Source organism: Polyergus mexicanus, unplaced genomic scaffold (assembly GCF_030449975.1).
Source record: "Polyergus mexicanus isolate NDT 795.1 unplaced genomic scaffold, iyPolMexi1.0 SCAF_17, whole genome shotgun sequence".
Classification (NCBI taxonomy): Eukaryota; Metazoa; Arthropoda; class Insecta; order Hymenoptera; family Formicidae; genus Polyergus; species Polyergus mexicanus.
Window position 1 is genome coordinate 6,617,990 of NW_027223337.1, and position 26,189 is coordinate 6,644,178.

The 26,189-nt window shown below is 34.1% G+C and overlaps 1 protein-coding gene across 4 annotated transcripts in view; it reads left to right on the forward strand.

The window, feature by feature from the left end:
- Positions 1-26,189, forward strand: part of LOC138940677 (nephrin) — a 224,172-nt gene that overhangs the window by 124,291 nt on the left and 73,692 nt on the right. For all 4 annotated transcript variants that reach the window (XM_070309785.1, XM_070309787.1, XM_070309784.1 and 1 more), the window contains exons 6-7: positions 4,712-4,939; positions 14,251-14,402. In XM_070309785.1, the coding sequence (XP_070165886.1) occupies positions 4,712-4,939; positions 14,251-14,402 (380 nt within the window). The remainder of the gene's footprint in view (positions 1-4,711; positions 4,940-14,250; positions 14,403-26,189) is intronic.

A 26,189-nucleotide genomic window follows, 5' to 3' on the forward strand; every position in this document is an offset into this window, starting at 1 on the left:
TGTCGGCGTTGGGCATCGAATGCAATTTTACAGCGTCACAGCGCATTAGTCAGGGGCGAAATGTTTGTTTTAACACGACCAGCAGCTATAACCGCGTCCTCCGCCACCCCTGTTCGCGTTCTTCATTTTTTTGGTTTCGCGTTGTGAAACGTTTTTTTTTTTTTTTTTTTTTTTTTTTTTTTTTTTTTATTCCCTTCTTCGTATTTCCGAAGGTGCCTATACATTTTACGTATCTTCATTATACCTCTTTTGTCTTTACCACTACTCGAAAAATATGAGTGTTTTTTTTTTACGTCAATAATAAAAAAATTGATTGAATATCGAAGTATATGATATATATACATGTAAGAAGTTTGACGAGAGTTTGAGAGCATTTATTACTTTCTGTGTGAAGCTTGATTGAATTCGTGGTTATCGATTAAAGTTTAATCTGTGATGCTCACAGCGGCGCAATTTAATATCGCTACAACTTTGCTAGCATTTTATTAAATTGATGGTTCGTTATAATATTATTCATTTATCGATTTTACTATCTGCAATGTAATAACTGTTTGCGATGCAATAACGAGAACTTTGTGATCCGCATTAACGTATATTATTGTTTCCCTTTATCGTGATTACTTAAGGATAGAGCGAGAAATTTGTTTGGCGGAGGAATTGCTGAAAACGTAAAATGAGACGGCGACCGGAAAACGGATATACTCGCAATATAAAAGTATTCGTGCAAAAATATACCGTGCATCGTTCTTTTATGTTTCTTAACGAGAGCAAGAGGACTGGGACGGCGATGTGTTTACGCGATAACGGTGTGTTTAAAACGGCGTAACATCATAAAAATACGCTGCGGTAAGTACCGCGATAAAAGTAAGTACGGTAATGAGTTTAGTTCGCAGAGACTTTTAATACGCGAGCTTTTCCGAGAGCGCGCGTGTGATTCGGCATAACAGAAGTCATAATAACCGTAATAATAACCGTGCCGCTCTTTTTTATTCGACACACATAAATACAACCTAAAGTCGTATATAAGGAGTGATCTTAAATTTGCGCTAACGTCACGTCACATTGCAGCGAGATTATTTAAATTAAAATTCTATTTGAGTAACAATTATTTGAGAAACGTTATGAGAAACAAGTTTTGACAGAATGTAAAATTTAATTTGCGAGAAGCTTTCAATTTTTAGTTCCGCACATAATTCGGGAAATATAAGTCTATTATAAGTCTTTCGATATATTTCTTTTTGAAAAAGAATTTATAATCACGCTGTATACGTCGTGTTTCATACATTACGACCACGAGATTCGTACGATCATAAGCGCTCTGAAGAGAGGAAACGGAATGGGGGGAAGCCCTCCGAGATACCACTAACAGAATATATTTGTATCCTGCGGGACGGCGCGCAAATTATCCCGCGGGGAACAATGGAAACGGTAGCGGGATTAATTATAGTATAGAACTTAATGAACGCTTATTATCGCTCCCTTTTTGAGACGGAGCTTGGTTATCGCGCGACGGTTCGAAATTGTCGATGTTGCGAGAGACGAGATGGAAGTCGCAAACGCATGAGACGGTATTCCTGAATATCAACTACGTTATTAAAATTTTCTTGCAAATCAAATTTATCGAATAATATATTTTTGGATTTGAACAAAAACTCGATCAAGCGCGGATGATTTTTATGTTTCTCTGCCTATGTGTATGTGTGAAATCTTGATGGATTTTAATAATATATAACATGTAGCTAATATATAGCTATAAATAAGTTATATGTGTGTAACAAGTTTATATAATATTTATAATACGAAAGATGTGTACACGGAAAAACCATCAATAAATAAGATGAAAACTCGCGCGAAACTGATGCGAAAAATTATGAATTTATAGGAACAACATCAATTTTTATTATATTGAGAAATATATATATATATATATATACACACTACTTTGAGCATTAATGTGCGCATTAATTAGAAGCTTCCCTCGGGTCATCCAGCACGCAACAGACGCGTTTCCTGAACGCGCAGAATAACTTCGATTTTGCGACGGAGGGAGCGGGGGAGTCTCTTGTTCATTTCCTGGTTATTGTTTAATGAACGTATAGCCCGGGAAATTAATGCGATTTCAGCGTATTGTGCTCGAGAAATTAACGCGACTGTAGATAATGCGCGTCTCGCTATAACGCGCGTGTTAGGATTATCTGTTTGTTTCTTTTTGTATTTCCGGTAGTTATGTTTACTCGTATAATGTGCATTTATAATAAATTATTTTATGCTTCAGTAAAGCTTGTCTCGCAAAATACGCAAATCCATGTCACTCACGCTCTTAAGAACAGTATGAGAATAAACATTTGCAGTTGTTGCAACATTGCAAGTAAATGCAGATTAAGCATTCTGCGTCACGTAGAAATGCGAGTTTTGGATGTGTGACGTAAATATAACAGTTTTATATAAACATCTTGATTTGACAGTTGTTAAATTTTTCTTTACGAATCTTTTTTTTTTTAAATATGATTAAATATATTTCGATTCTTTTTTATGATAATTTGACACACAAATCTCAAGTTGAATTTTTATTGAGATAGACTTCATTCGAAATTCAATATAGAAATATAATAAAATGTATATTATCTATCCTATAGTCTCGAAAACTAAATCGCGGACAAGCTTTTAATCTTCGATATCTTACATTTGTTTGTATCAAAAAAATTTCTAAAAGAGAAAAGGAACATAATTGTCGTAATCTTTGATTAAATGCATTATATCAGAATATTAACATTGTATCTAGGCGCTGTCTCTATGCAAATACGAGTCTCCGGATTAATGTAGAGCTCTAAGCGAGTAAATAAGCTGCATCTAATTACTATTACCGTTCTAGCTAACTGTCAGTGTCAACGATCGCCGCTTTTGGCAAGATGTATACGCACGCAATGTACATACAGACGTATCTTTAATTGGATAGATATCTATGTAGACAGCTAGAACACAGATAGCTGTCTGTGAACTAGATAGACAGATGGTTCATCTAGAATAACTGTTGATTAGGAAACGGGTATCCGTTAATATCGTGCAGCGTTCGATGGTATACGCCGTTGTTTGTGCAATGATATGTAAAACTTTAGAATCGAAAATTATTTACCGCAAGAATTCTCAAGTTTTACAACTTTACAGTTGCTTTGAATATTTTTACAGTCAAACTGTTTCTCCCTCATTTTTCAAGTTATATCTGTATATTAAATTACGGAAATTAACATCTGAAATTTTAATAGTGTAAAATTTAAAAAAATTGTATTTTACTAAAATTATATAATACATTGTCGGAAGAAATAAAAAAAGCTATTAAAAAAAAGTTAAATCTTTTGCTCAAAAAAATTGCTAGAGAATAGTATCCAAAATTACTGCGCGTACATGACAGTTATATTAGCGTGCAAGTTCAAAGGACATCCATTTTAAATAAGCAGGATAATCCCGTAGACTCACATCAAATCTCAGCAGGATAATCCCGTAAACTCACATCAAATATATAATCAGTTCAAGACTGCTGAATTGTCGGAGCTGGTTTATTATTGTTTCTACGATTTACAATCGCCATTCACAATTACTCTCACGCGACGAACAATTCTCTATAGTCTCCGTCTGATAGTTTACTAGCTTCCTTACATCTCCGGCCAACAAGTGTATCTTGCTATTTTAGTCAACAGTAAATTAGCGCAACGCCATTGAAGCGACGTGTTGCGATGCATTTGCAGTTCTATCCCAGAAGTGCACGCTTTTGTGGTCTCCTTTAGTCATAATTAGCCGTAACAGTCGGTGGCGGTGAGCCACAGGTAGGTAGGTAGGTAGGTAGATAGGTAGGTAGGTAGCGATCCCTTGAGGGAGACGCGGAATGCCTGCCTTCGTGCCGTTGTTTCGGCCGAATGAGACCCGTCCACTTTCATGATTGACGGCGACATCCACGACGCGGCCCTCGGGACACGCGCCACTCGAATTACCCTCGCTGTCAACTGGCTCATTGGCGGAGAAGTAATGAGTAATTGGCAGGCGTCGTCATCCTGCCAGCTCCGATACGTCCCGCTGTCCGATCCTTTTCAGCCCCAGGTTCGATGTTACAATCGTCAAAGCTTGTCGAATATGCTAATTGATATTTGATAGAGATTTTACAAGTGCTTCACAAATAGGTTTATAAGCTTCTCTATTCGACTTCAGTTAGGAAAATAATTGTGCCCTTAATATTTATAATTGATATAAATTAATAATTTCGGAACAATTTCATTTTAAATAATTTAAAACAGATATAATAATATGAAATATACTTTTATATATATATGAAATAATATTTACATAATAATTACATCTTTTTATATTTTCCAAAAATAATATGTATACATATATTATTTTTTGGATAGATCTTCTTCGCGCGTGAATAGAATATTTTTTTATTTAAATTATAACACTAAATATATTGCGTTTAAAGAAATTTTATTTAATAAAATTTCAATTATATGAATTTTTTTATATATTGTACTAATTTATAATACTTTACGATATCTTAAAGTTTCTACGCTATTTACATTACTTTTTGTAAGTTTATTATAATTTCATATTTAGTTTTTAGAGATAATGAAATTTTGAATAGTAAAAACTTTACGATTTTAATACAGGCATCTCGCTTTTTTTATTATACTTTTCTAACTATAATTTTGCTTTATATGTGCAGGTAAGCCGAGACCGCAGGTCTTTTGGTATCTGGAGTCTCAGAATATTCATGCATTCACTGAAATTCGAGAAACGCATGATCCGAACGGGGAGATCAATGTCGTAACCATCAGCAACGTGACTTTGAAGGCTCTCACAAGAAGACATCATCACGCCAAACTATCCTGCCGAGCGAATAATACTCAATTAGCGCAGCCACCTACCACCACCATTGTCATCGAGCTTAACAGTGAGTACGCTCATTCCAATTAACGCTAATTGTGTGCTGCATCGCATTCGGTCGACCCGCTCTTTGCGGAACAGGTTCTTTTTCGAAAAGAGCGAGCCTAGTCAAGCGACAGATATTTCCTCTTCACTTGCGAACGAGAAGAACGTAAGTAAAAGTACGAGTGAGAAGAAATATTAAATTAATTAAGACGAATATATTAATGCCTCTAAATAATCGTCCATAACGATGCAGCTTTTCAAGTCCACGAAAATACCTGAATTACCATTGTAGTGTATTGAAGTTTCATTCCAATGCGCTTTTTTTTTATATATAGTACAAAAGGGAATTGCGGTTTTCGCGCGTCAGAGAGGTTTTTTATTCGCCCGTAAAACAACGACTGTTGGAATTACTCGCTCGCACGTTCGGCTATTACGCAAGTACGAAAGAGAAAAATGCCGGATGTTTTTCCCGAGAATGTTCCAAATTTCTCGAATACTCGCGAAACACGATAGCCGCATTATGAATATGCAAAAAGCCCGTCAATATCGGCGCGCCACGATACTTTCGATCGATGCCTGTTTCTCTCGCCTCTTTCTCGTCCTCTATCTTTCCTGCTCGTTCCGTATATTGATATCAATATTTTTTTGCGACAAAAAGGATATAGCGAATATTTAACCGGCTCGAGATCCGATTTGTCTGGTCCGGATCTCTTTTTTTCTTTTTCGACCCACCCGTAAATGAAAGCGGACTTTGGACGAGACGAAATTGAAACATTTTTCACCGATTACAATGGGGAGACAGAGGTGAAAGGGAGGAAAAGTTCGAGGAGAGAGAGGGAGGGGTTTCGTCGAAAAGCAATCAACCCCACGATGTCATTAATAACGCCACTTCCGGAATCGCTTCGAAATGCGACGGACGCATGGCGCAGGCAACATGCGAACGCGGCAACGTTCGATTAATCTCCATGAAAAACAGAGGTAGAAAGGAAATATACGTAGTATACTTTTCGCTCCCCTCTGCCCATCTCCCTAATCCGGAAACAACGGTGGGGACTCGGGGAAAATTGCGATTCAAGCGATTACCTTTGGCCGCAAAGTGAATCCGAAGCGAATAACTCGTTTACAATTATTTTGAAGAGCACGGAAATCATAATGAAGACTCATTACTTGTAAAATTATAATACATCGTCATAATTATAAATATAAGCTGGCATAAATTGCTATCAGCAAGTAAATTTACTAAGCTTTAAGCTTTATGCGCGCTTTTATGCATTTCGTATCGAGTATCAGATCGAGCTTTTTGTACTAAGGACATATTAGCAATGTTAATGATATTCTTATAGATGAATTGATAGTGCATCTCTTTATATTTTTTAATAATATATATTAGTAAGGTAATTTTTTTGTAACATTGAAAATCAAGAAAATTTTTTGAAAGAGGATAATGATCTCTAGCGCAGTTATTCGAAAAATATTTGAGCATTTGACAGTGCAACGAACTTGTACGCGAGTATCTGATAACGCATATCTGGCTTATCAGATTTTACCAGAATCCACCGTGTTTCGCGAAAATAGATTTCGAAAAATTGAGCGATGCACGAAATAAAAAATCCTTCCATTTTTTCATCGACTAATTGGTCATCCATGGTTCGTCAAAGAACAACTGGCGACCATTTTAATTGATCGGCGCCAAGTAATTCCTGTTGGATTTGACGACTGGGAACGAACGAGGCTCAAACGCAAACAGATTGCAGCCATTCATATGTGATATCATATTCGTCTCCAAAAATTGAAAACTGTCGAGTCGGTTGAATTATTTATTGCTTGCCGTATGCGCGGAATATATGTGCGAAAAAAAATTTCGAAATATGATCTTTCGCATCTATCTATTGTCCTAGAAGCCATCTACTTCAATGTGCAATTTTTTAACAAAATCTGTTGTGCCAAAATCAACACTTAATTACAAAATCATTCAATATTCTGATGATTAAATTTCAATTTAATTTGCACACATTATTACTTTATTTATATGATGAGAAACTAATTACTACAAGTAATGTTTAATAGATTATAATCGTAATGTAACAATGTGAGTAATTTATGGCACAATAATTGCCGAAAGAGTAATTCATTCCCCCGCTTCATGTATTTCACATTTCTCGCGATTGGAATAATTGCTTTACATTTCGTATACTTTTTAATCTTGTCAAATATCCCTCTTCTTCCACGTCACCTCGATGACAGTCGCTGGGATGGAAAATTAATATTCATAATAGTATAAGCGGCGTGGCAGCTCATCGACACGCTCGAGATTCATCTGACAAGAAACTTGTACGCCAGATAAACAAGTTTAAATTAAATCGCCGGAAGCCGTCTCGAACCGGAAGATGCAAAGAGTCCGCTTGCTATAGATTACCGTAGAGGCTACTTACGCGTAATGTTAGAAAGCTTGAGAGCGCAAACAGGAATGTATCGATCGTGAAATATTTAGAACACAATGTTCAATTAATTGAAGAGCGAGATACTTTCACATCTTTTACAGTAGAATTAAAATATAGAATTAAAATTCTTGCCAGAGACATTCACTCTCTTTTTATTTTATTTTATTTTTTATTTTAAATCAATATTTTCCGAAGAAACATATATTATTCATAATGTTTATGTTATATATTGAAATTCTATAATAAGTAGATTAATATCTCAATTATTTAAAGCTTTATTATATTTTAATTAGAATATTCTATAAGTTTCTAAATATATATATATATATGTATATAAATTTTCTGAAATAAAAAACATAACCCGGACTAACTGTTTCTAAATAATACTAAGAGTTTGACAGTTACAATCGAATGAATATAAATATTAACGTCACGCTACAAAAATGGATTTCGATTGACGTAGCATTAGATTCAATATTGAAGCATGATTGCTTCGTTTTTCCCCCGATCGAGTATCGTACAGTGAATCGAAATTCGCTCAGCAACTTGTCGCTTTTCGATTCCTCGCTAATTGGAGAAGCGCGCGAGAATTCGCTGTCTGCATAATAGCGCCGAACCGATATTCCATCGCAATCGTACGATCGCACGAAAGTTTAACGAGTCATTGAAGGGCCTCCGGGAGTCGATCGACTTGCGAAAACGATTTCCGCGGTTGACAACGAGATCGGCGTACACTCCAGTGTCGAGAAATGGATTGCCGTTGAGAACTCGGGATCGCGCCCGATGTGTTCCATTAATTTTTCATGCCGTCGTCGCGATAAAACCTCGACCTATGCATGAATGGTTCGTCGTCGTTAATCGTTATTCGATAACTCCGCGTAATGAAAATGGCGACATTGGTAAAGAATGCGATCGGCAAATTTATTTTTAGAAACGAGAATTATATAGGATGTGCCAAAAGAGGGATTGCCACATTTTGTTATTACGGATTGTTTAATGAGTAATTTATATGACAATATAAATGACAATAATTATGAACTACGTTTATATATATGTATTTTTTTCTTTTTTTTTTCTTTTTTTTTTGCGCGATTATTAATTATAAATTTTTTGTTTGCAGTTATTTAAGGGCAGGTTAACATCATTTTACATATTTATGAGACATTATCGATTATGGGTTCGATTTATGCAGTTTCGCGTTCCTTTCGAGCAAGGCGGCACAAAAGAGCGGGGAATATTGAGTTCTTAGCAGAACTTGCCGCGCTGAAGGAAAATATTGTATATTTTTTCATATAATATCTTGAAGCAACATACCGCTATGAATTTTTATTATTTTTAGCAATGCGTTCTCTTTTATCTTGTCTCTACTCATCGTTTATCTTGTGATATATTTTTCTGCAGAATCAGCAGGGATGCCGTAGTGCCGCTACTGATTCGCTCAACCATCGTGAAATCGATCAGGATAATGTACGAAAACAGAAATATGAAATGCTACGGTAAAGTTAAACAAAGAAGCCCATTTAGCAGGAACTGAAAGCTTGAATATAATGCCGTTTGCGCAAAAATATATATTTTTAATAATTTTAATCATTTGCGTCTTTTTGCGTAATAAATGCAGAGCATAAATGAATTTGAAAGATAAATGATAAATTAATACTAAATACAATAAACATTAAATTAATATAATTGAAGAGACTATATTAATAAATATTGCTAAATCTTCATTTGTATGCTGTTAATGCAGGAGAAAGAAGCATTATGAGAGAATGCTATTATATATGTATATATTATATACATACCAATATATCTCACTGATAGATTTTCTACAATAACATCAGCGCGCTTCATTTATCGCGAATATATTTTAAATCGCTACACCCCAACTTCCTCTCAATGACGTTGCAAATCGACACATTGCGAGAGGAATAAAAGCGAGGCGATCGCTTCGCGAACTTGTTCAACTTTTAATGACTCATTCTACCGAGGCGTTTGATTCCGAACAGAATGTAGTCTGCGCGAGTTCCAGAAGAATAATCAAGTTAAGTAACAAGCCGAGAAGAGTCCTCCGGCTTTCTCTCCCGTCGGGGGCATTCCGCCGACATAGAAATTCCATTCGGCAAAAATCTCCTTCGTCGTACCTCTCTTGCGATCGGCGTCCCCGGTTAATTAGTAAGAAAATTAATGAAGCCGCTTCGGCCCGCGTAAACTTTGCGCGCCCGAAGCTCATTAGTCTTTTATAGTTACGAGCATTAACGAAAGTAGTAAATGCACCCCTTGATAGTTAGGCGATTATATGCTCGCCAGTAGTAACGAGGAGGGAGACAGAGAGAGAGAGAGAGACCTAACGAATATTATACATCAAAAGAAATTCCTCATTAAGGTCGATCTTACCGATCGCATTGTCGTTGCTTTTCGTGAATAAGCAATAATACCAGTAATAATTGTAAATTGTAATTATAATTGTATATAATTGAAAACTTTTTTACGACGCGATTATAAATGGTTAAAGGAGTAATATATCAAAAGTGTAAGCGAAATTTCGAATTCCCGTTCTTTGACAAAAATAAAGGATTCTAGCAAAAAGTGATTATAAAACAAAACTCATTAGTTTCCAGCACACACACAAATTGTAATAAAATTTCAATTCTGCTATTGAATTACGGAATAATAAAAATTCAGAAATTATAAAAATAGAAAATTTTTGAGAATTAACTTTGTTAGAAAATATCTTCCTGGTTTTTCTACAATATATATATATATATATATATATATATATATATATATATATATCAATTTTACACTATATTGATTAAAATACTTATTTACAAATTATATACGATGGTAAAACAAGCTTTTTACAGCAATAGAAAAATGAACAGCATTACGAGATGGATTAGGAAACAAAATATACTTCGTAATTTGTTTATACGGGATGTTCCGTATCAATCCGGATTTGTTTTACAATTGCGCTATCGATCCGTTGAACAGACAATTCGAAGTCGCGATATAAAGTAATCTCGTAACGAAGCCAGGTGAGTGGCGGATTTCAGTGACGAAATGACAGTGGCGCTTGCGAATACGCCAAGTCGCAGACACGGCGTAACAACTCTCGAAAGTGCTCTCCCGTTGGCAGCACAGTAGAAGAAGAAGGGCTTAGCTCACTCTGGAGACGAGTGAACTTCAAGAATGTAACTCCTTGCGCCTTATAACTCAACCCGCAGAGAGAGGGAGAGAGAGGGCTAATAATTTTCCCTTCCACCCGACGCGAATTATCTTTTTTATGCTACGACATCAAATCTCTTTAGCAACATTGTCCAACGTGACATTCTTATGATCAATCACTGAACAATCTACGATCTATTCCACTATCTTTGAAGATAAAAAAAATATTTATTGTATATGGAGTTTTTAAAAATAGGTCATTAATTTGAAAATTAACTTTTAAATATGACAAAAATTTTTATATATTTTTGAATGTATTTTAATTTTATAAAAATTTTGATTTTTAAACAATGTTAAGAATTAAAAGATTATAAAGAGAAATGCGTGCAAAGGTCGATTACAAAGTAAAAAGCTATGATATGCAAAATATGTAAAATACGCAAAATATGGAATGCATTGCACAGAGATTTTGTATACATAAAATTTGTTTAATAAACATATATCTTCTCGTTTCGCGCATAAGAGGATTAATATTTCGTCGGTAATTCGTTTCTCCAGTGTTGGATTTTTCGCCTCTTTGGAATTAATTAGTTTATCCAGAGGCTCCTGGCAAATGTTATTCCGCCGCATGCTTCGTATATTCCCTTGTATTTTCCGTATTGTGAGGATCGTATACATTGTCGCCTCGTTTACAGGCGTTTGCAAGAACCAGAATACGAAAGTAGACCCGCGAGGAACGAAGGTCCGCCCCATCTATTACTACCCCCTCGTTCCGACGAGACCGTAACGATACGGGGCTCGTTGCAGCTTTGCCAAATTATGGCAATAATATCATTTAGAATCGCGTATCGCGAGTCTCGGCGAAATTTCACTTAAGCCAGCGATTCGCGGGACCAGTGCATACGGATCTGCGACGCACGACTCCCTAATGTTCAATCGTTCCCGAAACAACCGACTTTAACCTACCTACGAACGAGCCACTTAACAGCCAACCCCTTCCGGCCCACCCTTATTTCGCCATTTGACTTTCTCTTCTTCACCTTTTTACGCTCTTTGCGAGAATTGTTTTAGAATTGAAATCAATTCAATCTTTTCGAGCATATTTAACTTTAAATATGCCGTAAACACGGAATAATCTATTTTATGTTGATTTAAAAAAGCGTATAAAAAAGATAGATAAAAATTATTTGAAATTATCTTGAAATTTTTGTAAATTGAATTTTGAAATATTGAATATTATTTTTTGAATTCTTTATTAGGTATTAGATGGATTTAATTTTTTCAGTACAAAAATCTTAATTTTCCGTTCCCTTTGTATTAGAAAATTGTCTCATCCCTTGCAATACCTCGATCGAAGTCAAATTCAAAGTTAATTTTTAAACGAATAAATTGATTTTCTTTAATGATTTTTAGTCACCGAGAAAGCTGGAATAAGATTGCGACTAAAAGTTGAACTAACTTCTTCTTTAGACTAAGTATATAAAGTTTATAAAAGAAAAGGAGAGAATTAACTTAAGTATAATTTTTAAACTGATCACTGTCTTAATCTCTACCTTAGGTTTAAAAACAAAGTTATAGAGAACTTTTCCATTTTTCAAATTTGCATTAATTATAATACATGTGTGTGTGATAGAGGCTAGAAAGAAATTTCTTTGCTAGCATATTATTTTATTTAATTATATTTCATTAAGTAAAATCATCAAAAATTCTTGTCAGAAATTTTCTATAAAAAAATTCCTATCTTAGATTTCAAAACATCTTCACTGCCTCTTGTGAGCCCCTTAAGCAACGCACTCGGGCGTTATTCCCATAGCGTCTAACGGATAAAATGGCATAGCTCCTCGAACTTTGTTTTCAGAAGTCATACGATAAACGCGCGAACGACGCATACCTTATTGAATTGCTTCGTAACTCGATTAAAGGCACTCCATGCGCGTGAATAATAATAGCGGCTCATTTAAGCGCCCAAGGAAGCGATGAGTCTTCGGGTTTGCGCTTCCATTTCTGAAAGGATGCTTGATTAGGAATATAAGTTCGTGAAAAGGAATTCACAAGAATCGTACAAACGGAGAGAGAAGAAAACGCAAAATAAACGAATCACGTGGAATTAATGATAAAAAATGTATTTATTTTACGTTTTCGAAAAGAGTTTTATCTATTAATAACAAAATTATTAAATATCTCTATTTATAATACAAAATGTAGAATTTTTATAATCATATATAGTCATATATATATGTATAGTATACATGATAATAGAAAGATATACAATATAATATTAATTTCTCTTCCTAGGCAGATTCTCAAAATTGACAGGGTTCGGTTATCAAGTTAATAAGAGGATATGATTTGAAAGAGTATGAATAAATGATATTATTTACGCATATAGTTTTAATTAACGTTTTACGATAAATTTCAAAAACTATTACATAAAAATATAGATTAAATAAAAATACGTAGTGTATATAGAAAATTAAATATTAATGAAAATAGAACAATGATTTTTTCAGTTCTTAATAAACTTTCATCATTAAATATCTCGGCGTTAAAGATTTAAAGTTTTTGTTAAAAGCACAATTTTTAATATTTTTGTTTACTTATAAACTTGAAAAGAATATAGCTACTATTCTATATGAATTTATATTAATAATACGATGTAATTCAAATGTTCTTTTGAAGAACTAGAAGATTTTAACGCAGTTAACCGAAAAAGTTGACTGAGATAGACCGGGTATATATTGAAGAGACTAAAGTGATGAAAGGAAGACAGTTCTCAGGGGGAGAGGTACTAAAAGCCTCGTCGAATTCTTCGCGTCGTCCGCGCACCTGACGACATGAATTTTGATTTGCAAATGAAATCTCAACTTTGTCGGGAATTTCGCACTTGGCAATCTTCCCCGGGCCGCCTTTGTTTTCGGCAGCTTTCATGACGAGCTTCAATTATACGGACTATTCCTCTCAGCCCAATTCCTTTCGCGATCTGTTCTTCTTCCCTTTCATCCCGATTCCATTTTTTTTCCTCGATCTATTCGCTTCCTTCCCTCTTTCTTCCGTCGTCGCCATCGATCTACGTTTCCTTTTCTCCCGGTCGGGAACTTTTGCGGAGAATGCCTGACAGAGAGGAGGAACTTGCGGCATGAAATTCGCGAACGGACTGAATTCTAATTATCCCCTGGCATTTCTTTTGCGCGTTTTTCACGTTCTGCGTTTTTTCTTTTCCGCCTTCGCCGTTTTCGCTGGATCGCCGTCGTCCTCGTTATGCGCTACCGCATATTGCAAAAACGCTGGATTCTCGGATAGGGACGGAAGTAATGGCCGAAGCGGAATGGAAATCAAAAAAGCGAGCGTCTATACACTCTGTAAATGTCATGTTTACGAACTGTACACGATTGCCATTGAAATGCCATCCTTGTTGTGTAAACGACAAATTATTTTATATTAGATTGGGCTTACTGATATAAACAGAGGGATTTTCAGATTTTTCTCGACAATATAGAATAAATGAAAACATGTTATTGAGACGGTAAAGCGAATTTTATTCATATGGTAATTATAAATACGAAGATTAAAAAAAAAAAAAAATTTAATTTATAAAATTTATTGTGCCTAATTTTTCTTAACTGTAAATTTTTTGGCGAAGTTGGAGCGTTTTCTTAATTAAAAGTACATTCTATTATTATAATATTTAATATATAAAACAGGCGTATTTATTGCCATGATTTTTTTGCAGTGAAACCACTGAAAGTGGAAATTTTGGGGAAGGACCAGATCCTATCGGCAGGAAGGATGTATGATGTGAGATGTCAGAGCATCGGTTCAAAGCCGGCGGCGATCCTGACCTGGTGGAAGTCCTCGAAGCAACTGAATGGACTCAAGAAAAACGTGAGTGACGCCAAGAATCTTCTTCCTCGCGTTGCGCGAGGCAAAAACGTGCCGCGCTCGAACGAACCGCACTGCCGCTTCGTGCTTAATTGCATCCCCCCACTTAACCACTGTTTCGAGATACGAGAAACGTTCTCCTTTTCTTCTCTTTCTTTCTCTCGATTACACAACTTTATTCCGCTTTATTACATAAACTAATCTGGGTATTCTTTCTCTCTAATGATATAAACCATTTTGTTTAAGCGCAAATATTTTTGCAACTATGAGACAAATGGATTATCGTTAATCTAATATTTTTTATCGCAGTTATAAAAGTATTATTTCAAAGCTTGGCTGATTTAATTGAAGAAGAATATTATTATTCTGCTTCAAAATAAAATGTAGATTTTCATTGATATCTGTATTTTTGTAACTATTATATTATTTTATTTTTAAGTGTATTCTTTATACAACAAACATGTGATCATTTTATCAACATGTTACTTACACAGAGGTTCTCGTGATGAATTATCGCTATTCTTTTAATAAAAAGAATTTCAGTTATTATTGCAGAGTATTGTTAATTTACTTGGAGGTTATTATTATTTCATTTCGTAATACTCAGATTTCAATCAAAATTTTAATTTTCCCTTGTTTTCTATTTTAGACCCCGTTCTCATATTACCTTTATATACGATTGATTCATTCGCGTCGCGATTCATTCCATCATCTCGTCTCGAAATTGAAATCTTCGATTCGTCGGCGTCGTCGCGCACGAGCGAATCGGAAATCGCACAGTTTCTCGAGTTTCGCGATAACACACCCTGCCCCGTTATATCAATCACAGAAGAGAGCTCATTCGCGGCGCTCGCCAAATCGACACGCGAAAAATCCGTCTCTCTCTCTCTCTCTCTCTCTCTCTCGCGATTAAATGAAAGAATAATAGAAAAGAGCGAGAGTAGGAAATAACGCGGGGCGGAAATGACGACGTTGGCGGAAGATGATGTGCCGCGCCGCGCGATCTTCGTCGCGAAAATTACGAAGAACCGCTTCCAGCAAATCGATTCTCGTTACGCTCTCCAGCTCTCGCAGGGCGCGAGGGAGCGAAAATAAAAATGACAGCGCCCTGATACACGAAATACTGCTGGGAGTCTTTCGCCTGCGACGTAAATAGGAATCCGTAGAAATAAATTCGCCTTTATTTCGCGCAATCTCCACCTTTCCTTTGTCCATCTCTCTTTTATCTCGCTTGCATCCAGTTTCCTTATATGTTCTTTCTTTACTTTTTGTGTCTCGGTCCGATGCAATGGCTACTTTGGAAGCCCCTCCGCTAATTAAAAAGCTCAGATCAAAGAGGAAATTTATTTTAGGATATCTATACGAGTACGGCAAAAAAATTTATACGAGTTATCCTGCATCATTTGATATAGGTTTAAAGTAACGGAAGGATATATATGGGTGACTCAAAAAAATATACTAGCGTGGTGGATGAATTTTACTTTATAACTGTAAGCAAAAAAAGCGAACCAATCTATATTTTTATATAGAAAAAAACTTTCGCATCTACAATATATTCTCGCCATTTTCGCATATATTATTCTATCCGCGGAATTTTATTTTACCTAAATGTTACGACACGATTTATATTATAAAAGAAATAAAATATAGTTTATCGGAATTTAATTTCGTTGTTTATCTCATTATAACAAATTCATCGACCTAACAACAATTTTTCAATGTCGCCTGCGAAAAGCAAAATCATTACGGATCATTACTCTCGCTGGAGATTGGATTAATTGAAAACCAAGAGCTGGGAATCAGAAATTCATGTAACGAATTTAACGATAAAAGAATCGTTTCACTTTATACATACATGACTCTGCCAAAAAGATTAAGCACAGCGCGTCATTATCCTGATATAAAATTCGTCCTGTTTATCCTTCTTATTTCCCTCGGATCCCCAAGGGCGGAAAGACGATGTCTACATAAATGGTTTTCCGGCTGAACCTGACGAGGTTGTTTCTTCAGGACGATTAAATGGGGAGATTGGACGCGCCCTCTTGTTCCTCGCTGTATTTACCCCCACCCTAGCGATAATTTGGAATTGCACCTCGAGGCTATATCTGGTATCATCTATGTCAGCGATTCTCAACCGATAACTTGCAAAGGCTCGTTCACGGGGACTTGCAATTAAAAGTTCTATAACAGCATCCGTCCCAATCAAAACTTTTTTTTTTTTTATAGATTTTCTTATAGATATGTTATACGCAATAATTAAAATTATCTTTTATATATATACAGAGTGGGGCATTTATATTGAGACACCTAAATATCTAAAAAATAAAACACGATAGAAACAAATGTTTCGGATAAAAGTTATTCGGTTCTAAGGGGGTCATAAGATGATGCCATTAGTTTGACTTTGGGTGAAGGCGCTTCGGAGATTTCAATGTCATTTATTTTTTTTTATTTTTTTTTATGGAAACATCCCAATTTTTTTTACATAAATCGATTCCTTGCAATATTCTGCATAAAAAATTATAGGGGTATGATGGCCAAAAGTTTAATAGTTTACGAGATATATTGTATTATACTTTATTACTTTACTTGGACATAATTTTACATAAACTATGAAATATCTCATAAAATTATTTATTTTGCAATAATATTACCTTAATATTTTAAGCTCAAAAAATGAAAGACATCAATTGGTGTAATGAAAATAAAACAAGATTGACATTGAAATTTCCGAAACGCCTCCACCCAAGGTCAAACTAATGGCACCATCTTATGACCCTCTTAAAACCGAACAATTTTTGTCTAAAACATTTCTTTCTATCTTGCTTTATTTTTTAAATATTTAGGTATCTCAATATAAATGCTTCACCCTGTATATGTACACGAATATACTTTAAAAAGTGATACATAATATAGTATACTCTTATATAGTTTAAGTCACTATTCTTAACTAGAACTCTGATTAACATATGCTAAATTTATTAAAATGATAAGTATATTTGCAATCATTAATTATAATAAAAGTCACCAATATAAAATTTTCTAGGCGATGAAAGATATAATTTTACGTAATCTTTGAAGAGAAAATAATATTACGGATTAATTCGATATGCGATTATATCGAGACAAAATAACTACATAATAAAATGATGGCGACTGATAATTTCGTTAATATTTATTTGCTTGTCTTGTACACATAATAATAACTCGTTTGTGCGAGCGATAACAAGAAATAATCGATTTTCATTAATAAAGGATCTCGTAAGCTACTTACAAGTAAGCAAGTATAGCGAAATATTTTACGTAGTAAATTAAGTTCAAAAGTTTTGTCCGCAAAAATGACGAACGAATTTCAAACTGTTAAGGAACAACATGATGTTCGCCGGAAACAATTTGCACCGTTATCCCGCGAAAAGTAATAAACCGCTCGGACCATCCGATAATTAATTGAATCACGGGAACTGTCCGCTCGATAATCACAATAAGTTCTTCCGCGAGATATTACGTCGCGCGCTGATGATTATTTCCACGGAATATTTTTCTCTCATTACACACTCCAGTTTCGACATTATGAGCCTGATAATTCTGCAATCGTAGCAATCGGCTTATTAAGTAGTAATGGCCGTATTAGATCTAATAATCTGAAGAAAAAATTAAAATTTATACCAATAATATGAATCATTTTCTGCATTAATTTTGATTTTTCAGAATAAATATTTTTTAAAAAACTTTATATAAAATTTTTACATAGAATTTGATTTTTTAGATCAAAATTGAGTCTATATTAATTGCGTTAATGTTTTAACGTTAAAGCAGTTTCTCTTAGTTTAGCTTTTCATATTTGTGTAGTTTATAGTTTCACTGATCGAATTAAACCAATTATAAAACATTCGTCCATAATTCTCACTATTGATTTTGTATTGTCCTACTTCCGATCTCGTATTACGGCGTGATTGAGAATCACGAGAAATTCGTTGGATGGCAACATGGAGAAAAATTCTCAACGCGTTTCTCATTATTGATTTTATATTGTCATACTTTTAACATGATTCTCAATCATCATATCGTAGTACGATTGAAAGTATGACAATACAAAATCAATAATAAGAATTGTGAAAGAATGTTCGTAATTGGTTTAATCGAATCAGTGAAACTACAAATTATACAAATATTAAAAGCCAAGTTTAATCAATAAAAAAGAGTAATTCCCTAGAAAAAATACCTACTCAATCCACTCGACAAAACGACAAGCATGGTAGCATGCTAGCGACAGGGCGGGTCGTAATTCTTGACGTATTCTATCTTATATATTATCTTAGAGATCGTTTTATGCCTCGGTTGGCATAACTTCAAGCCACACACTAGGGATCGGGATAATAATAATTCGTACGTCGATTTATATTCCTTTGAATTTCATCTGACGCGACCAAAATCAACAAGCGCGAATCGATCGATGTCGATGAATTGATATCGGAAAAGATGCATTATATATGAAATGTATATTTTATTTGTTTACGTTCTAGGGAAAAGCTATTATTTAGATATCGCTCTACTGTCGAAATATTATATTATTAAATGTGTTTTTATTATTAAAATATTTGATTGACGTATTAATATATTTTTAAGTTTTAATGCTATCGATAATACATTTCTATTAATATTATATATATATATATACGCTAATACATTGAACCATAAAATAATTTTCTGCTTTATAGGAATCGCGATAAATTCTGTCAGAACTTTGATGGCTCTCCATTGAAATGGGAATAATGGTAATTCCATCGTTTACGATTCATCCTCGTACAATCGCGATTAATTTCAGGTTCAATTACTTTTGAAAGACGTACACATTCATCCGGTGCACTCCGAAGGGTTTCGCGAATGAAAAAGCACTGAAAGGCTCTTTTATTACGGATAGGGATTAAGTGCGAGAGCTTATTACACATCCGAGAGAAGACCGTTTGTCGAATTACATATTGGCACCGTATGACGCGTCTGCCACAACTTCGATGATTTTTCTAGTACTTGATTCTTCACATTTTTCTCATCCGTGAGAATTACAATAGATTATCCGACACTTGCACAAATGTATATTTCGTCTATAACTCTCACGCAGTGATTTCTCATGATACAAAACTATTTATAGTAATTTTTATCGCAAACGATTTTTATACAGACGGTTCGCAAAGCATGTATACCTTTGGATCTTTCGTTGTTATATTCATCTCAGACTCGTTGGACTGCATTTTAAAGCATTTCTTAAAGCGGATATCGGGATAACGGATCAGCAAAATCCTCGGGGATGAAACAGAGAGGCGAATAATTGCAAAAAAAATTTCCTTATATCGGCTACAATATTGTCGAAAGAAATCGGCTATCATCTTATAAATTCAATTCACCATCGGAAGGCTTGATAGTTGTAACTCGATTGCCAACAGTTTGTTCCTTGACACGTTTTATTGATATCTAAATATATAATATTTTGTCCCGCATATTTTTATGACTTTATTAAATTATTTAAATCAATTTGAAAGAAGAGGTTTGTTTTCATATAGAGGCATTGCTTTCGCATTAGAAACGAGATCTTTTCTTTTTGGAAAATCTTTCGAAAAAACATGTTTCTCTCCACAAAAATAATAACATACTTCTAGAAAAGTCAGCATTGAAAATATAAGAAACGTTATTGCGAGGCACTCATGAAGGCCTTCTATCTTGCTCTAAGAAAGATTGGATTCCCCGTGTACGAGCCGAAATGTATTTTCCTCTCGATTATGTCGACAGAAGAGAGTATATTTACGCAGAGGGACGATGAGCCCCGAGGGGTCTTTTATAAAGACCTCTACTAACAGCGCTTTCAGATCGAGAATCTTTAGCTATCATTGTTTGACAAATCAAGTCAGTTTTTGTTTAACGAAAATTTTGTTTTATACATTCCTTTATTTTATATCTCGAAAGACTTTATTCGATTTTTTAGATTAGATATTATCTGACAATTAAAATTTACGTAAAATTCAACTTAAATTAAAACCGAATTTCTAAAAAAAAAAAAAAAAAAAAATGGCCTTATTAGTTTAGTGTTGAAATACTTTCTCTTAGTTTGACTTTTAATATTTATAGCTACTTATTTATAGTACTTTTTGAGTTATTTTATATTTTATAATCTGACATATTTTTATATAAAAAATAAAATATTTCTTAAAATATTTAGTTTTCAATAATCTTACCGTATATTCTTTTGTACAGAATAATGAGACAAATCAACTAGTGGAAAAAAAAAACCATTGTAAATAATTTTCTTAAAAACAATTTTTTTTTTTATACTAATTGATTTGTCTCATTATTCTGTACATAAAAGTATTACGATAAGATTATCGAAAACTAAATGTTTTACGAGATATTTAATTTTTTACATCAAAATATGTCAGATTAAAATATAAAATAACTCAAAAAGTACTTAATGAAAATAATACTTTATTATAGTGTTTTGGAAAGCCCTCGAGCTACAAGAATATGTAATGAAAAATAGGGGGTTCTATTTAAAAAATTCAAAGTGATTTTTATATGACCTTGATGGTGCTATTCAAGGTCATACTAATATTATTATATAATGCGCCACTTAGATCTCTACAACTTTTGCATGAAACATTTTTCACGAAAATGCGTTGTTTCCTCAAAAAACGGGCGCTTTGTTACACCCTGTATATCTAACATGCTCTGTATATATTTAAACTGCTTTAATTAAAACGAGGATGTTATCTCAATGCAGAATAATCAGTGTGCCGATTGCTTTGTCGTAAAAAAGTCTCTGTCTCTCTTTGTCTCATTCTTGCTTTAACAAAATTGGCACGAGAAGCTACGAATGCAACTATTCAGTATAACAGATTCCGGTAATCGTGAGAGGAGATTCGAGACAAAGCGACTATGGCGACTATGCATGATTATGGCGCTAATATAAACCAAATATTTGTACAATACATTAGATTATTTCCAATAAATGAATATTATAATTGCCGATTAATTTTAATAATATTTGGTCATTTGTATTCCTATTATTAACAATGTTGTATGTGTGTTTCGAAAGGATATAAAGATTAATTTATCTCGTAATGGTTATCGGACATTTTTATCATTAAACTATATTTAATAATAAAAGTTAGATATTATAAAAATGATTATTACTTAATAACGCACAAATTTGACAGGCTGTTAATACTTTTTCTCATAATTGGATATCACAATTATCGACATTAAGTATTCTTTACTTTGCAATATCAGTATCGATTTGTAATAATCGAAGGAAAAAAAAAAAAAACTTATACGATACAAATTAATAAAAATCGATGAAATAATTAACACGTTATATACAAAAGTATATAGAGAATAAAAGTATAGAGAATTTTCCAAGATTATTGCGCGTACGCATTTACGATTTTCTATCTTATCGATACTCGGGGACGATATAATAAAACAACAAAATAATAAGATTACAAATGATATGTAGATTGGTATTGAAAAAGGCACAAGGTATCGCGAGCATTTCAAAATCTATCGAGAAACGCTTCGACATTCTGATGGGTGACCGGAAAATCTTCATCATGTTGTTGAAACGAATATAGATCATCGGTTGTATCAAAATCTTGTCTGAATCGATAAATGCTCCGCTCGACTCGGAAAATTTTCATTAAACGGCCGATCGTTAAATAACACGCTGCGCGATATTGATAGAAGAAAATATATACGTAAAGGTAGATGAGGGAGGAGGAGCGAAGGGTGGAGGGGGAGGGGAGGAAGAACGAGGGGTAGGTTACGACAATTTATCGGCGCGTCGATGCACCGGCGCGACTGAATTAATAGTTTCATGGGGATGACAGACAGCTTGATAATAATTTATCGGCGTGTTCGTGTAATTGCGATCGCGGGCCATCTGAGGGAGGGTGACGTATCGCATCGGATTGATCGGCATTGGGCATCATCAATAACCGTCGCCGACGAATGTATTGTATAACGATGCTTGAGGAAGTGTAGCTTCGGTAAAATCGGCCCGCATGAGTTGCGGGCGGGCGTTTGTGTGCGTTTGCTAAACATGTTTGTCAACGCACGTCCGATCACTGGCCGGGGCAAGCGTGTGTTTTGAGTAATTAATGATGACGAATCGGGATCACGATTATATTTGTCCGCGTTTTCGCCTCTCTTTCGGACTTAATCGCGATTAGATACGTAATTTGAATGTTGCCGATATTATCGTGTTTGAATATGTATCAGATAGTTTGCATCGAATTCAGATAGACAGTTTGCGAGTCATGATCGGAAATATTCGAAGAAATAGACTCGCAAAGAAAAATATCCTGCACATTAAAATTATGAAAAATAGAATTAATTATTATAATATTTCCAGCATATTATAAATATTTTATATATTGTATATTGTTAATAAAATAAGAATCATTTAAATATAGAGCTTTCTTATAAATCAAGCGTAATTTGACTCTGATCCCGTGAGAAGATGTGCAAACTTATCTGTTACTTGTTGAAATTATTATTGTGAACTTGTTATTTGTTAAAGATTGTTATAGGAAGATGTATTAGAGAAAAAAAAACGTGAAACATTTTTTGCTCATATTTTATTTTCCAATCGAAAATTATTGGAAAAATATATAGATCAGATTATTTCATTAACCGTGATGCTCTTATATAATCAAACAAGTTTCGTGGGGGATGCCGAGTTGAATAAAATGGATAAACACACCGCTCTCTCCCTCTTTTTGGGATTGATAGCCGGATTCGCGCGCCGTTTTAAGGGAATTGCTTCGTGTTTAATCAGACATCGTCGGTTCTTGAGGTTAAGGCGGTCGTCGTCATTGACGATGATGGTTTGTATAGCGACGTCTAATTCGTGAAATCCATTAGTTGAGCGAAAGAGCTCTCGCGGCCAGCCATCCCCCACATGCATTTGATCGAAAGAGAAACGACGATAATGGTCGACGCTTTGGTAGATACGCGGTTATTTGTGCTGACAGACAAGAAAAGGGATAAAATCCAGATAAACGCGAGTAAAGATTAATTCATATTTGTACGTGACGTTGCAACATTCACTTTTGTGGCAATTTTCCTTATTTGGTGCATTTTTTGTAAAGATCTTATAAAGACTTATCGCTTATGATGAAATGGAGAAGTTGTCATAATAAAATTAAATTATTATAGATTACAAGATCTTCACATTCGGTATTTAAGTACTTTATATTAGAATTCATATCTGTATATTTATACTCATTTGCCATCAAAAGTAAAGCCATGCGGAAACATTTTTCATAATAAACATTCTTTAATAACAAAATATTGCTAAAAAATTATCATATATATATATATATATATATATATATATATATATATATATATATTAAATGCGAATGATAACGGATACATTTTCTATTAAAAGATATTATATTGTTGGTTATGCTACCGCGAATATAAATTGACCTTAAAATATTTCTTGAGGCCTGCAAACGCGCACTTAATTTTCATGTAAATTAATTTGCTCGAAGATATATAAACGTGTGGTATACACCCATTAAATACATTATCAAAGTAGAAGAGGGCTGCACCATAAAAAATTTATGAATGATATAAATTTACGAAATATCTCATCCAGGTTCTTTGAAATATTTTTTGTCAACTTGAAAAAAAAATTGGAAGTATTATAATCTTAATTTTTTAAATAAATATTTTGAAAGTAGGCAATTTTTCAAACTTTATTAAATTATATTTGAGATTGACCTAAAAAATATTTTTTTATTACAAACAATATTTGAAATATTTTGAAGAGAGAGAGAGAGAGAGAGTTGAAAGTTACTTAACATGGAAGTCGTTAACTTTGAACGAATGCAAGCCGGAAAGGGAACTTGGTCTAATCTTGAAAGCAGCTGCAAACGACTTATGTAATCGCGTTTTATAGGTAACGTCTTGCAAAGTAAAAGTAAAAGATGTCCAAAAGTAAGTTTCCGACACATATTTTATTATATGACAGGCTCTACTGAACAAATGCATTTGCATAAACGTCAGTACTTTTTTCATTTATTTCATCTGCGCTATTTGAACGTCGCTGGACCATAAGGCTGACTTCGCGCTCTCTCGAGCTGTATTACTGGATTAAAGTGGACGACATGGGAAACGCGATTTCTCAGCCGTATTATTTTTACGGAATGCTAAGCTTCTCGTGAAGGGGCACGGGATACTCTGTGTAATCCAGCTCGGTTCAACCTTTAATTCCGGTTGGCATATTTCGGACGCACTGTTTTTATTTAGCCGTACGGGGGAAAATTAAGAATCCTATTAACGAGATACGTTTATCCGTCGATAAATCATTTAAAAGCTCGCTTAGCGAAAATATACGAAGAAAGAAAGAAAGAAAGAGAGATTTATGAGTTAAAAATAAGGTTATAAATATTTATTATAAACAAGAGACACAAAATTATATTTATAATGTGAAAGATTGGAAAAAAGTTTTCGCATAAATTTGGTAATAAAAGATTTATAAGATATTTAAAGCCCTCCGATAGAAAGTTTTGAAATCAGATCGTTTTTCAAAATCAAGTTTTAGTTCATTGAAATGTTTAGCAATGTTTCCCGCGATTTATTCAATATGATATTCTTTTGAAAAAAATAAAGAGATCAAGTAGTAGAGTTATGTGAAACAGTATTTGATCAGTAAATCGATAAAATCGTTTCCAATAATCATTACACTGAAACAACTAATTTCTGATCGGTGCGTGAAATTGTCTCCAATAATCGTTACACTGAACGAGTAATTCCGAAAAAGCAATTTTTGCACACATCCTCCATAAGTAGCTTTTTTTTTTCCTTTTTCAGGATGTGAAAACGATGGCGATCGACGGTAAACTAATCGATCCGATTTAATTTTCAGAGAGCCGATCTTTTCATAATAATTCAAAAGCACGCCTCGAATTTGTCGCAGTTTCGCGCATTATTAGTCGACGGATTTTATCACTGCGAGTTATTAGCCCCGGAGTTTTATCACGAACGACCTCGCACGCCAGTGGAAATATACCGCGTGTTATCTCTCGCGACGAGAAATACGCGTCATGAAACGAGAATTCCGTTTATGCGACGCGTACTGTGAATTATTTTTCGACTGGTCAGAAATTTCTCATTGTAGGCGTATAGCTGCTTGCTGAAATAGTCCCATTTATGTGAAAAATTTATCCGATAAGATCCGACTACTCTTTGTATTTTTCTGTTTTTTTTTTCATGTATATATATTTTTTAAACTTGTTTTTCAAGTTTATATTTGCAAGAATTTTTGTTTCTGCCTTTTTTCAGAATTTATCCGTTAACGATATTACGGATATACGAAAGAAATGGCGATTAAAGTACAATATTTTATACCATACCAAAATTGTGGTATCATTTTCCAAATTAATCGTTTTAATAATTTAATAAAGTATGAAATATTATCTAATCGTATTTTTTGTTAATTTATAATCTTTTATTTAATTTTTAATACATTTTGCATAATCCGATAAATTCCATGAATGCAACAGCATGCCTTTCATTTATGCCGACTTTTGTCTCTAGTCACACAATTTTACACGACGACGCTGATGATCATGAGAAATTAATCGGTCATATAAATAATTTCGATATTGCATTATTACATGGAATTTGATCATGTGCCGTCGCGCAAAGAGCGAGGAAAATTTATCAAAAATACAATTATCGTAATAGCGCATAACGCAACCTCATTGCGCGATTCGCGAGTGAATCTGAAAA